This window comes from Leucopleurus acutus (genome assembly GCF_964270905.1).
Source record: "Leucopleurus acutus genome assembly, chromosome: 10".
Taxonomy (NCBI): Eukaryota; Metazoa; Chordata; class Mammalia; order Artiodactyla; family Delphinidae; genus Leucopleurus; species Leucopleurus acutus.
In genome coordinates, this window is record NC_139153.1 from 62800756 (window position 1) to 62813830 (window position 13075).

Here is a 13075-nt window from a genome sequence, read left to right on the forward strand (position 1 = left end):
CCTGTATATTTGTAAGAGTGAGGAAAACTAGCCACCAAACTAAAAGGTATAATTTAAGAGAGGGGTAAGCTAGATGGAAGAAGGGAACTCTTTTAAAAGCCTGGAATATAAAACTAATATACTTCGTGAAATACTCTCAGACCAAATAACTCAGTGAGATTATCTCTCTGCCTATCTATCTATCAACTATCTATCTATCTATCTATCTATCTATCTATCTATCTATCTATCTATATACAATTAACCCTTGAAAAATGCTGGGGTTAGCGGTGCCCACCCTTACTCAGTAGGAAATCTGCATATAACTTTATAGTGGGTCTTCTGTATCTACAACTGTAGAATTTACTATTAAAAACTCCTGGTATAAATGGACCTGTATAGCTCGAATCCGTGTCGTTCAAGGTCAATTTTATATATATATATATATATATATATATATATACACACATATATATACTTATATGTATATAAAATATATGTAAAATATACATTCTTAAATTTATTATTGAACTTAAAATAGTCCTAAAAATTTTAAATATAACGACCAAGAAAAAAATTGCCTAATTATGTAAATGCCATGTTTACTAGTCTAATACTACATTAAAAATCACAATGTCATCATTTCCTCTAAGTCAAAGCAAGATCTACTGTATATATCACTCAGTTATACATATACATGCATATATGCATGCATATGTGTTGATAATACTCTAAAATGACCATTTTTCCTATTCCTTAATGGATATTGTACATGATCTAGACACAGCTTTATAAACAAGTTCCACTCTGTCCACTTGAACTGTGTAAGGGGAGCTTCCAAATCTGTGCCCCTGTGAAAGGGAACAGCACTTCTTTCTGGAGATGCTCTTGTTATCACATCTGCAATAAATTAATCTTCATGTTGCCATGGTCTGCTGAGGATTTCCCAATCTCACAAATATTTTGTTTGTACTATTCTCCCTTTGAGTTAACATATTAAATCAAACATTGGAAAATTAATTACAAATTGATTACTTAATAAACAACTGTGTTTTTTGTTTGTTTTAAATTGAGTTTTATGTTTCTGCCATTGTACAGGGGCCAAACCAATGAAAAGTAAGGCAAGAGATGTTTTGTTTCCAAAGGTGGCAGCAGCAGCACCTGCTCAGGTGTACATCCCTAGTGACCTGCTATGACCTTGGCCTGAGAGTCAGCGAGATTAGCTGAGGCAACAAGCTTAGCTGAGGCTTGAAAAGGGAGCTAACACATATCCAGAAGACCACAGATACACAGATACTGGCAACCAAAAATGCGGGTTTGGGGGATGTAAAATTGTAAATATTTGTATATATAGAAATGTAAAGGTTTTTTTTCTTTTTTCTTGAGCTTTGCTTCATTTGTTCTCAAATGAGTCACTTGCCACTGATTCACTTCAGGAGATGACCCAAGACAAGAATCAAACCTATTTACCTGTTGGCTAGGGCTGGGCTGGAGAAGGCCAGGGAGGTCTGTAGGGCATGGCAGGCGGTGGGGGTAGGTGGGCCCTGCTTGGCTAGGGTGGGTCTGAGGGAAGGACAGCAGTTGGATAATGGGACAGCAGCGTCAGAAAGGCAAGGCCCAAGAGGTGCTTCGAGAACTTTCCTCTGTTACTTCCTTCCCATCCCTGGCCACTGACCCCGATGAAAGTGAAGCTGAGTGACCTCTCTTCATGACTCTGGGGGGAGGTTTGGCCAAGCACCTGGTCTGTAAAATGGATCACTCAAAGCAAAAACCCTCTCTGCTAAAACAGCTGGTCTTTCCTGGGATTTCATCCTGAAAGTTTCACTTTATGTTTTGAAACCGACCCACATTCAAATCTTATTTCCCTGGAAGGAGCCAAGAATTGACCTTCCCCAGTTTCTATGGCTCCATTTCGATCAAAGTTAGAAACAACAGTGCTGAATAAAAATGGATTTTTAAATTAAAATCCTTAGCTGTTGATTCCACAATTTATCAGAATCATTAGGTGAATGGAAAGCAGAAAATATACATTTTAAAATTTATCAGTGAACTTAAAATAGTCCTAAAAGTTTAGATACAATGACCAAGAAAAAAATTGCTTATTTATGCAAATGCTGTACTTATTATTCTAATAACAAATTGAAAACCACAAGGTCATCATTTCCTCTAAGTCAAAACAAGACTAAGTAAATCTCTTAACTCAGGTAAAACTCCTAAATTTAATGCTCTATGTAGGCAGTTTTACATAATTTTTATGAAATATTTATTAATCCTAACCATCTTTATTATAGTATCTGCTCTTAAAAACAACATTAAAAACCTTTTATATCATGATTTTCCCTGGTTATATAAACTTATTGGGAAAAATATTTTGGTCATTAAGTCCTGCACCAGAGGGCTTAATTCAATTCTTAACTGCAAAGATTTGACACTAGTTATGAGTGAATATCCAACTTATCTAGTGAACAACAGCAAGGTTTTTCATACAATAGAGAGGGCAGTGTGAATGTGATTATAGAATTCTCGATATGGTTTTTACTTTAAAACTACCTAAGCAGCATCCTTCAGGGTAGTTGGTGTGCAATCGCATTGGATTGGATAAGAAATTTCATCTTGTAGACACAGTAAATCAGGCATAAAGAACTTTAAATGTATAAAATAACTATTAAACAAGTGACATGATGTTACACATGTGGCATACAACAATTATAGAAATACATTTCATGAAAAACTTAAAAGGCATTCTGACTCGAAAACTTACAAAGAAATTTTGAGATCATAGAAATACGTGGCAAGAGGGTGGGAGTAATTTTCTCCCTCTTTAATGCAATAGTTCTCTAGAAAACAATCCCCTTTGAATTTGGGGAGATAACAGTGTTTTTCATGCCTTTGCACTTCACTTTCTATGTGCATAAGATAATAGAATAGACTTAAATTAACAATATTTTCTGTTTACATATTTTGTCTCTAAAAAAAATCTATAATTTTACTTCATGCCATTTGAAAGCTAATTGCACATAACCTAATAGAATTTACTCTTTTTTGACTTGTAACTTGTAGGAAAATCTTCTGTTGTAAAATTAATTGGAATTGAAAAGTTTTCTAAATTATAATGACTTCCCAGATTGTTTTTGAAATGCATTTGATTATTATTTATATCAAATGTAAAATATCTATTATTACACTAGCATTAAAATAGTAATAGCCCTCTTCACAATTTGTGTCCAAAAGTATCTATGAGGTTTGTCATTCTGACATTGTCATTCAGGTTTATGTATATTCAGATTACATTTTATAAGCATATTTTCCTTTATCTTCATTAAAACAATGTACACTGGTAGTGAAGCTCAATATCATTGTGCCTGACAGTTTTGCAATTAACTTATCAATGATTTATAACAGTTATTTAATACCTAAGAAATGTTCCAAGCCTTGGAGAATTTAGAAGACATTTTCCTCAGAAATTGAGAATTACCTTTTTGCCAAGAATGAATGAATTCGAATATCAACATTATCATAGGTTTGTAGAAATTCAGAAATAATGAACTTCAAATGGATTCTATATTAGGTAAAATTATTATCACATTCTTATTGATAACAAAATTTCAGTAAAATTAATGACATTTTACATTCAATCTGTGAAATATAGCAAAACAAGAGAGATATATATTCTATGTGTAGCATCAAACAGTCACAACACACTGCTTTCAGAAGAAGTCTTCTAATTTGTGTTATTAGCACGTAAGTAGTTGACCCTTTGTTCCATAAGACTGGCAGGTTTTGGGAACACCTGTTTCTTTCCCATTTGCCCTATGATGGTCAGTACTAAATCCAGACCTCTTAGGAGGATTCTTGTATCAACAAGTTGACAGCAGTGTGCCTGGGCTGTTATTCCATTCCCACAGTTTCTTGTAAGGACTGGTGTGTGTTTGCTTTTTCCTTCTGGGAAATGCTCATTCTTGGCAACTGTCTGCTTCTACAAACTTAGGTTTTTGTAAGGGTAAATAAAACTGGAGATTTGAAGGTTTTAGTTAGAAACTCAGGGACTTCCCTGGTGGTCCAGTGGTTAAGACTTCGCCTTCCAATGCAGGGGGTGAGGGTTTGACCCCAGGTCGGGGAGCTAAGATCCCACATGCCTCGGGGTCAAAAAACCAAAACATAAAACAGAAGCAATATTGTAATAAACTCAATAAAGGCTTTTTAAAAAAATGGTCCACATCAAAAAAATTTAAAAAAAAAAAAAAAGAAAGAAACTCAAATCATCCAAGTAGCCATAAAGCACGCCAGGGCTTTAAAACCTGTCTTCTTCCAAACTGCACTTGTAACACAGGGGCACTATTTCATAAAGCATTACCTCTTTGAGTGAGATAATGCTGAGTGACTTTCAACATTGGTACTTAGCCTCTTCTTTCTGACCTCCAATCAGGTTGACAGTAGTGATGACGGTGGTCCCTGTTGTAGATACCTGGGCAGTAAAATACTTTATTTCATATGGGCTAGTATGTCAGTGCCAGGTGGTAGTCTCTGGAGCAGTGGTTCTCAAATTTTAAGGCCCCTCAGAATCACCTGTAGGGCTTGTGAACACACAGATTCCTGTGTACCACCCCAAAGTTTCTGATTTGGCAAATCTGGGATAGGGTGAAGATCTGCATGTCTAATAAGTTCTCAGGTGATGCTGAATCTGATGGCTCAGGAAGCACACTTTGAAAATCATTGATTTAGAGCAAAGGAATTCTGACTTCTGAGTCTGTTCTTCACAAAATCACACAACTACTGCCTCTCTGAGCCTCTCTCTCTGTCTCTCCAGCTCTGGCTCTCACTTCCTTGCTCTCTCTCTCTCAATCTCTCTTCTTAAATGACAAATAACTAGATATATTGGGATCTAAAACATTTAGCTCTTACTCTGATCTCAGAATTGCTGATTCGGCAAATTACTTAGCTACTAAGGCATATGATCAATATTATTTGACATTATCCTCATCCTCAAACTAAAGTGCTAACGTCCATAGCAATGTGAAAATCACAACTCTTCTTTCATGCAGCATAAATAAGAAAAGAAGTTCTCAGATGTACAAAGGGGAGAAAGCAGAGAGTTACAATACTTTGCTTTCATTGATATTGTTCTGATAATTAGCAATATAATTGCAATAAACCTCATATTTGAGGGTAGTTTTTGCTTTGAGTCGTATGAAGCACAAAGTAATCCCCAGTTCTAAGGCACAAAAACCATTTGTGGATAATTTGGTTATATTCTTTCTGAAAGTGATGAGTTGGAAAAAAAAAGTAAGAAAAGAGCAAGATAATTTTTATGTTCTATGAAAATCTTTCTTAAATATTCTGCATATCTTTTGTTTCAATAAAATAAGAATGCCTGCTACTATACTATAAGAAGAAGAGCAACTTTCCATGAACACCTCTTTTACTTTTAAAGTGACTATTTGAACCAGAATAATTTTGCAGAGAAGCAAATTGAAAATATCCGGGCTTCCCTGGTGGCGCAGTGGTTGAGAGTCCGTCTGCCGATGCAGGGGACACGGGTTCGTGCCCCAGTCCGGAAAGATCCCACATGCCGCGGAGCGGCTGGGCCCATGAGCCATGGCCGCTGAGCCTGCGCGTCCGCAGCCTGTGCACCGTGGGAGTGGCCACAACAGCGAGAGGCCCACGTACAGCAAAAAAAAAAAAAAAAAAAAGAAAGAAAAAAAGAAAATATTCAGTACTTTGAACCCCAGATCTTACATTTGTATGGAACGTACTGCACTCCTGTTCATTTGTGTGTAAGAGCAAACCCTTCCCTTCTCCTAGTCACCTGGCTCTCAGTCACAGGCCCAGGTAGAATTCACTAACATCAATAGAGTCACTGTAATTAAATAGAAACAAAAAAGTGCAACCTCCCTGTCCATGTCATGATGAGGACCACCATCATTGGTTGCTTCCTGCTCTGAGTCTGAATCATCTCCCAGAATGCCTTGCTGCTCTGCAGCCTCTACCAACAGGTCCCCCTCAGTGGACTGGAGCTGTCTTGAAGGCACATTCACACCCTAGCACCTAGCACGGTGGGTGCTTTCTAGGAGGTGTTTGATAGATGTTTACAAAACGTAAATAAATGCAAATATTTACCATCAAATCTCCATGGCATTACCCTGTCCAATATGGGACCCAGATGTGATTTGGTATTCTACTACCCTTTTTCTTTATAAATTGAATTCTTAATTTCATCTAGCAAGGCCAGTTACCTCATTTTTATTGGTTAGAAGAATACAATAATGGGATATCTTAGTCTTAAATGTTGAAATCTTTCCTTAGGGATGGAAATTGTGTGTTTATAGTTACTCCACAGTTTTTACCTGAATACAGAGTCTTATTGGCCATATGTTGAAATGATAAATGTTAGCAATGGTAAGGTTACAAACCCAAGAAAACTGTGTAAATGAGTTATAAAATTAATGGAAAATAAAGTTGAATAGTATACATGTTTTTATAGTTCTGAAAGATAGCTTTTGAGTTATCTAATATAATGTTATTTTGTATATAAATATACTCTCAAATGTCACACCATAATGACACTCTTTAGTGATTTTTTTAAAACTATAATGTCAACTAACTTATCTCTTGTTAATCCAGAGTTAGTAACTGCTACTTCTTTTAGTAGCCAAAAGAAAACCAAAGGATAAGTTTGGGCAACTTTTAGCCACCAATTTGAAGGTAAGATTAAAATAACAATTAGAATTGGAAATGCTCATACGTTTAATTGACACAAATCCTAATACACGAAGCTAAAAGTGAAACAGCCTGAAAATAAGTTCAGTGGAAGTTTCACCTTCTAACATATCTCAATCAAAAGTTGAGAAATGATTTTAAACTGACTTTATTTCCAAAGAGCAAGAGATCATTTTCTTTTAAAAAAAAAAAATGGGTCCACAAAGTAATAAAATTTCTGTGTACAGAGATTTAAAAAAAGAAGAGTGGTACTCAGGCATCCCTGTCCTACGCATCAATCTTCTACCAGTTTTGGAGTGGCCCCACACCGTTGGCCGCTGGGAGTGTGCTAACGCTCGTGAGCACGACCTGCTCGGACAGTTTTGATATGTTATCAATGTTGCTGATCTGGGTGGTCAGGGACTTTCGGCTCTCAGTGCTCGTCCGTCCCCGGGCCAGCGGATCCTCCTGGCGGTGATGAACTCCAAGGCAACAGCAAGAAAATGCAGCTTTAAATTCCTCTCGAAATTTTCCTGGCAAACCAGGGAGAATGAAAGGAAAAGGAATTCAATATGTTTTAACCAATCATGAATAAAATACAACTGACTGGCTCCTATTTTGGGAAAGGAAATTGGTTATTGGAAGCTTGGTACATCCTTTTTTAATAGTTAATTAATTATTTAACTGAAGTATAGTTGATTTACAATATCATGTTAGTTTCAGGTGTACAGCACAGTGAATGCTATATATATATATATATATATATATATATATATATACTCACACACATATATATACATATATGTATACATATGTATATATATATTCTTTTTTATATTCTTTTCCCTTATAGATTATTACAAAATACTGAGTATAGTCCCTGTGATATACAGTAGGACTTTGTTCTTTATCTATCTTATAGATAGTAGCAGTAGTGTATAGGTTAATCCCAAACTCCTAATTTATCTTCCCTCTGCCCCTTTCCCTATTGGTAACCATAAGTTTGTTTTCTATGTTTGTGGGTCTATTTCTGTTTTGTAAATAGGCTCATTTGTATCACTTTTTTTAGATTCCACATATAAGTGATATCATATGATATTTGTCTTTCTTTCTCTGTCTCACTTTACTTAGTATGATAATCTTTAGGTCCATCCATCTTGCTGCAAATATATACAATGGAATATTACTCAGCCATAAAAAAGAATGAAATAATGCTTGGTACACTCTTGAAACACTGACACATTTCCATAAAATAGTGAGGCTGCTTTTCATGCCCAATGTTTGGAGTTTGTTTCATGCCTTTAGAGGCAAACCTCCTATACTTGTGAATGTGGGTTATTGTTAACTAGATAACTATAGTAAAGCTGAGTATCAGCAGAAAGCTACCCAGAGATATTTAACGATTTAAAAAATGATGAAACCTAAGTTATACATGGCCAAACGTACACAGGAATTATCCCTGCATTGTACTCTGAAGAAACTGTTCTATTGACACAGTCAGTTCAACAAAATATCTAGAAAATTTCTAACGTTTCATAATCTGCATGAGGCAGGACAAACTGAAAGAAAAATAAACAACTTTAGAAGTTTTTCTTTATCTTTAAATTATTGATGTGACATTGGAGAAGGATAAGGATGAAACACTGACCTTTTAAGCCTCTAAGGGTAAATGGCAGTGTTGGAAATCACCAGTTCTTTTCTCTGAGCTTTGATAACCTACCTGGGTTGTTGAGTGATTAAAATTGGTGCCCACTGATTATCAGCTGCCTTCTTGCCTCATCTTAACCCCCATCATGGCACTTTGACTTGGTTCTGTGGCTTCTACTTCAGATAATTCTCCCTACGACCCTCTAATAGATTTTCCCTGTTTAGTACAAGCTCAGGGCCTTAGTCATCCCTAAGCTCAGGGCAAGTGTTTCCCCACTGCTTTTTTAGCCACAGCTCCTCAGGCCCTTCTTCCTTCAAACAGCACTGGGGTGGTGGTCTCTGCTTATCCCAGTCTGAATGTAGTCTTTATTTTGGAGACTGGGGTTGAATGTGTCAGGGGAAGGCATGAAAAGGGGCAACTGAATACAAACCACCCCTCACATATACACCACCTGATTCACCAAAAGGTGAAATAAAGCAGGTATATAGAGGGTACATGCCATGACTGAAAAACAAAAAGTTATTTAAAACAAAAAGCCTAATTGGTTGTCTTTTTAAATAACCTATATAATCTGGAAGGCCAAAGGTGAAGTTAGAAAATGCACACACTTTATTCAGCATGCAATAAAATGAATTGCTTATTCTTTCATATAAAATCATCATATATTTGGAGATGGAAATAAAAAAGAAATAGCCAGGCTTCCCTGGTGGCATAGTGGTTAAGAATCCACCTGCCAATGCAGGGGACATGGGTTCGAGCCCTGGTCTGGGAAGATCACACATGCCGCGAAGCAACTAAGCCCATGTGCCACAACAACTGAGCCTGTGCTCTAGAGCCCGTGAGCCACAACTATTGAAGCCTGCACACCTAGAGCCCATGCTCTGCAACAAGAGAAGCCACCTTAATGAGAGGCCTGCACACCGCGACGAAGAGTGGCCCCCGCTTGCCTCAACTAAAAAGAAAGCCCACACGCAACAACGAAGACCCAACGCAGCCAAAAATAAATAAATAAATAATAAATTAATTTAAAAAAAAAAGAAATAGCTAACCGGTTGGAAAGAAGACAATGTAAAGATATAGCTAATTAAAACACAATTCTAAAACAATTAGGCAAAATGTTGGTAGATAAAACAATATTTAGTTAAATGATTTTTATAATTATATTGATCCCATAAACAGATGGGTGAAATCAATTGCAGAGGTGTGTATGTGTGGTTCATTTAGCTTATGTGTTATTTAGAGGAATGTAATTTTTTTTATGGTCAGTGAGAAATCTTGAGATAAACCCAAGAGATGTTACCCACAAGAGAATTGTAAATACATAGAAATACCTAAAAGTGGAAAGGCTCCAATTCCATTTCAATTAGGCTACAAATGTTGTCAAAGGAAATGATACAAGCAAGGCTGTTTTATTTTCAGATAAAATGATTTTACATCTTTATAAATCATAAGTTTAATGTATGACAAGCAAGATTCTCTTATTCAGTTCTCACAGTTCTCACCTTCCTCCTATTTCAAATTTTCTTCTAAATTTTATGGAAAAAGTTACTTAGATAATTTTTTCTGATGCGTTAGGTAACACATGTTCCCTCTTATAAGGGAAAAAACTCAAGACCAGGCAGATCAGGGAAAAATACTCTCACTGTATCACAACTAATATCTTCATACCATTCAAAAGTGTTCAGACCTTCTGGTCATCGATCCCTCACCCTGGCCTGTGGTTTGTACAGAAGAAACAGTTGAAAACTCACCACTGAGAAAATTATAAATAATTGGGTTCGCAGCACTATTGGCATATACAAGCCAGTGTGAAAAGGTAAACCAGGCATATACAGTCTCTCTGTCTTCCGTGTGGGTAAACATCCCAAATACTCTGTAGGAAAAGAAACAGTAACATGAAATGCAGTGCGATTCTGGAAAGTACCTTTTAAATAATTAAATTCAAGGGTGAACACAGCCCTTGGTGGCAGTTCCCTGACTCCAGTGCTGCCCTGCAGGACAGACCACTTGTAGGTTTAGGGCACACAGTGGGGCTAGAATAACTTCAGTTCCTGAAGGGCACCTCCAAGGCACAATTAGTAAATCAAAAGCCAAATCAGGTCAGAGAAGGTCTCTCCTGTAAACAACAGCAATAAGAATACAAAGGTTGAATATATATCTATCTACCTTCTTTCATTTTGTTTCTAAACACAATGGAGCAGCTTTTGTTACTATTTCATTTTGCGTGCATTTTATTTATTTATTTATTTAACACTGGAGTATAGTTGATTAACAATATTGTGTTAGTTTCAGGTGTACAACAAAGTAATTCAGTTATACATATACTGAATACTATGCTTTTTTCTAGTTCTTTTCCTGATTAGGTTATTACAGAATATTGAGCAGAGTTCCCTGTGCTATACAGTAGGTCCTTGTTGCTTATCTACTTTAAGCATAGCAGCATGTACAAAAGCGTTTCTAAATTGCAGTCTGTAAGCACTACTTCCTACTTTCATTTGTGCATTGATCAATATTACATTTCTTCAACTCCAATCTTACAGCCTTGCTGAAATTTGGCTTCTGGGATTTCTTTATATGCAGAGAAGAGCTAGTTTTCAATAGGCAAAATTCTGGTAATTTCTTAAAGTTCATGAGTTTTAATTTTTTTTTATTATTTTAAACTGAAAAATATGTTATTATTATCTCCTTAAAGGTCATTTTTAAGATTTGTTCTGTACTTCAAAATACCCATTTATCAAATTGTATTCACTAGACAACAGCAGGCAACTTGCAACTACCCAATAAACGTATAGGCTGAAGATTATAATGCATTTCCTGCCAGAGGGTCCATCACTGATTGTGGAATTTGTGCCTGTGATAGAAATATGTTGCCAGAATAAAGTGGTGTTCTATGGAGTACTACAGTTTTACAAAAATATAATATATAGTAAGACAACATGGATAAATAGAATTAATATGTTATGACCCTCTACCACAATGTATCTTTGAAATCCTAGAAAACCAGACCTGCTTTAAAGAAGTTGGTTTTGACTAGTCAGACAAAACACTAAGTTTCAAAGAAAAGAATTTAGGACTTTATTTGTAAGAGAAAGAAAACACGAGCCTAAAATGCAAGGGCAAACAGAGATAAGTATTTGAAGAAAATATGTGTGATAAAGAGCAAAACAATTTTCAAGGTTATTTTGAAATTTTTATTTTGTGACAAAGAGCAGAAGACTCAAAAAATGGAAACTATTTTAAATTTAACATGGACTTTCTCCTTAGAAAGCCATTTATTTTCCTTGGAAAGGGAGGTCTGTAAGTCAGGAGAATAGAGAAATATTATGGAGAAGTAGGTATTTGGAACCAGCTAAAGGGAAGGTACAAGTGTTGAGATACAGGAAATCCAAATGAGTCATCCAGAGAGCAGTAAATCCAATTTTCATTGAGTTTAGATTGACTAAAATAAAAGTACAAAAAAAAAAGGAGAGAACCTATGCAGTATCCTAGCATGTTTCCAAGGTTCTTAAGAGCAAAAATCATCATCTATCATCAGACTAGAATACATTTGTATGGGATTTCTGTGGGCAAGAAAAATAAGAAAGGAATTATGAAAAAATATGGAGGGCAAAGTTGCTTTCATTTTCCTGTGAGCCAGTATACATCTGAAGGACCCAAGCTGCCACATATCTTATACCTTTAAGGCTGTGTCTGTACTAAACAACATTGCTGAACAAAAGTTCATTTTCTCTTTCTTTTCCATTGAAAAAGTCATTAAGAATAGATATATGTATAACTGAATCACTTTGCTATACAGCAGAAATGAATACAACATTGTAAATCAACATTACTTCAATGAAAATTTATTTTAAAGAAGTAAAAAAAAAAAAAAAGAAAAAGAAAAAGTCATTAAACAATCAAAAACAAGGCCCAAAAGAGAATGACAAATCTTTGCAGCTGGTTATACCACCTTTAGACTGTGTGATTCCAGCCAAAGCTGCCTCTCTTCAGAGTCCCCAGCCATGAGGAATAGGATATTGACTCTGGATCCAGGAAAAATGAGAGAAGAAATCCTAGTTTTATTTCGAAGCCTCTGATAAACAGAATTAGTATTACCTTGGGACCAGTCTCTGTGCAACTATTATGATAATTCCCAAAAAAGATGGTTGGCCAGAAGGTTCCTGGGTACCACTGCCCCTGCATTGGTTGATCATGTTGGTTGTTTGAACTTAATAGTGTCTCTGCAGCATTACAAATAACATACCTTCTCTCACTGAAAACTTTTGTACTGATTTTTATTAATATTCACGCTAAACTTGATTCAATGATGTCAGGAAATGAATTTTCTTTCTTTCTATTTAAACATTCAAAACACAGTATGTGCTGTGATTCCATTTGTTTGTGTGTGTGCTCACAAATGCACTTTTTAAGTATAATTAGAATGCTAACAAAATTCTTATCTCTTTTTATTCTTTAGATAAAGTTCTGTCACCGTTTCCTATGTCTTTGAGAACAAAGTTTGGAAAACCCATTTGTTCTGATCAAAAAAGAGCTCCGAGCTGTAAATGAGTTTTTTGCATTAGAACTTCTTCTGCATCTAAGGCTTAGCAATTAGCTTGAAGAGGTCAGAGGAACATCTGTTTTGTGTCTGCCATTCAATAGAGAATTTGCATGGATAAGAGCATTTAAAATCCCAGAGCTCTAAAAAACTGTGTTCCCTACCTGCTGGTAACAACAACACATTGAGTTATCTGGCCCGGCAAGCTATCTAGG

The 13075-nt window shown here is 35.9% G+C and overlaps 1 protein-coding gene across 1 annotated transcript in view; it reads right to left on the reverse strand.

Moving 5' to 3' along the window:
• Nucleotides 1-4401: 4401 nt before the first annotated feature.
• The window catches only part of HCRTR2 (hypocretin receptor 2), a gene marked incomplete at both ends in the record, with an annotated part of 122273 nt that continues 113599 nt past the window's right edge, over nucleotides 4402-13075 (reverse strand). Inside the window, 4 exons of the mRNA XM_082848399.1 lie at nucleotides 4402-4444; nucleotides 6983-7208; nucleotides 10075-10196; nucleotides 10840-10910. Of these exons, the coding sequence (XP_082704525.1) occupies nucleotides 4402-4444; nucleotides 6983-7208; nucleotides 10075-10196; nucleotides 10840-10910 (462 nt within the window). The remainder of the gene's footprint in view (nucleotides 4445-6982; nucleotides 7209-10074; nucleotides 10197-10839; nucleotides 10911-13075) is intronic.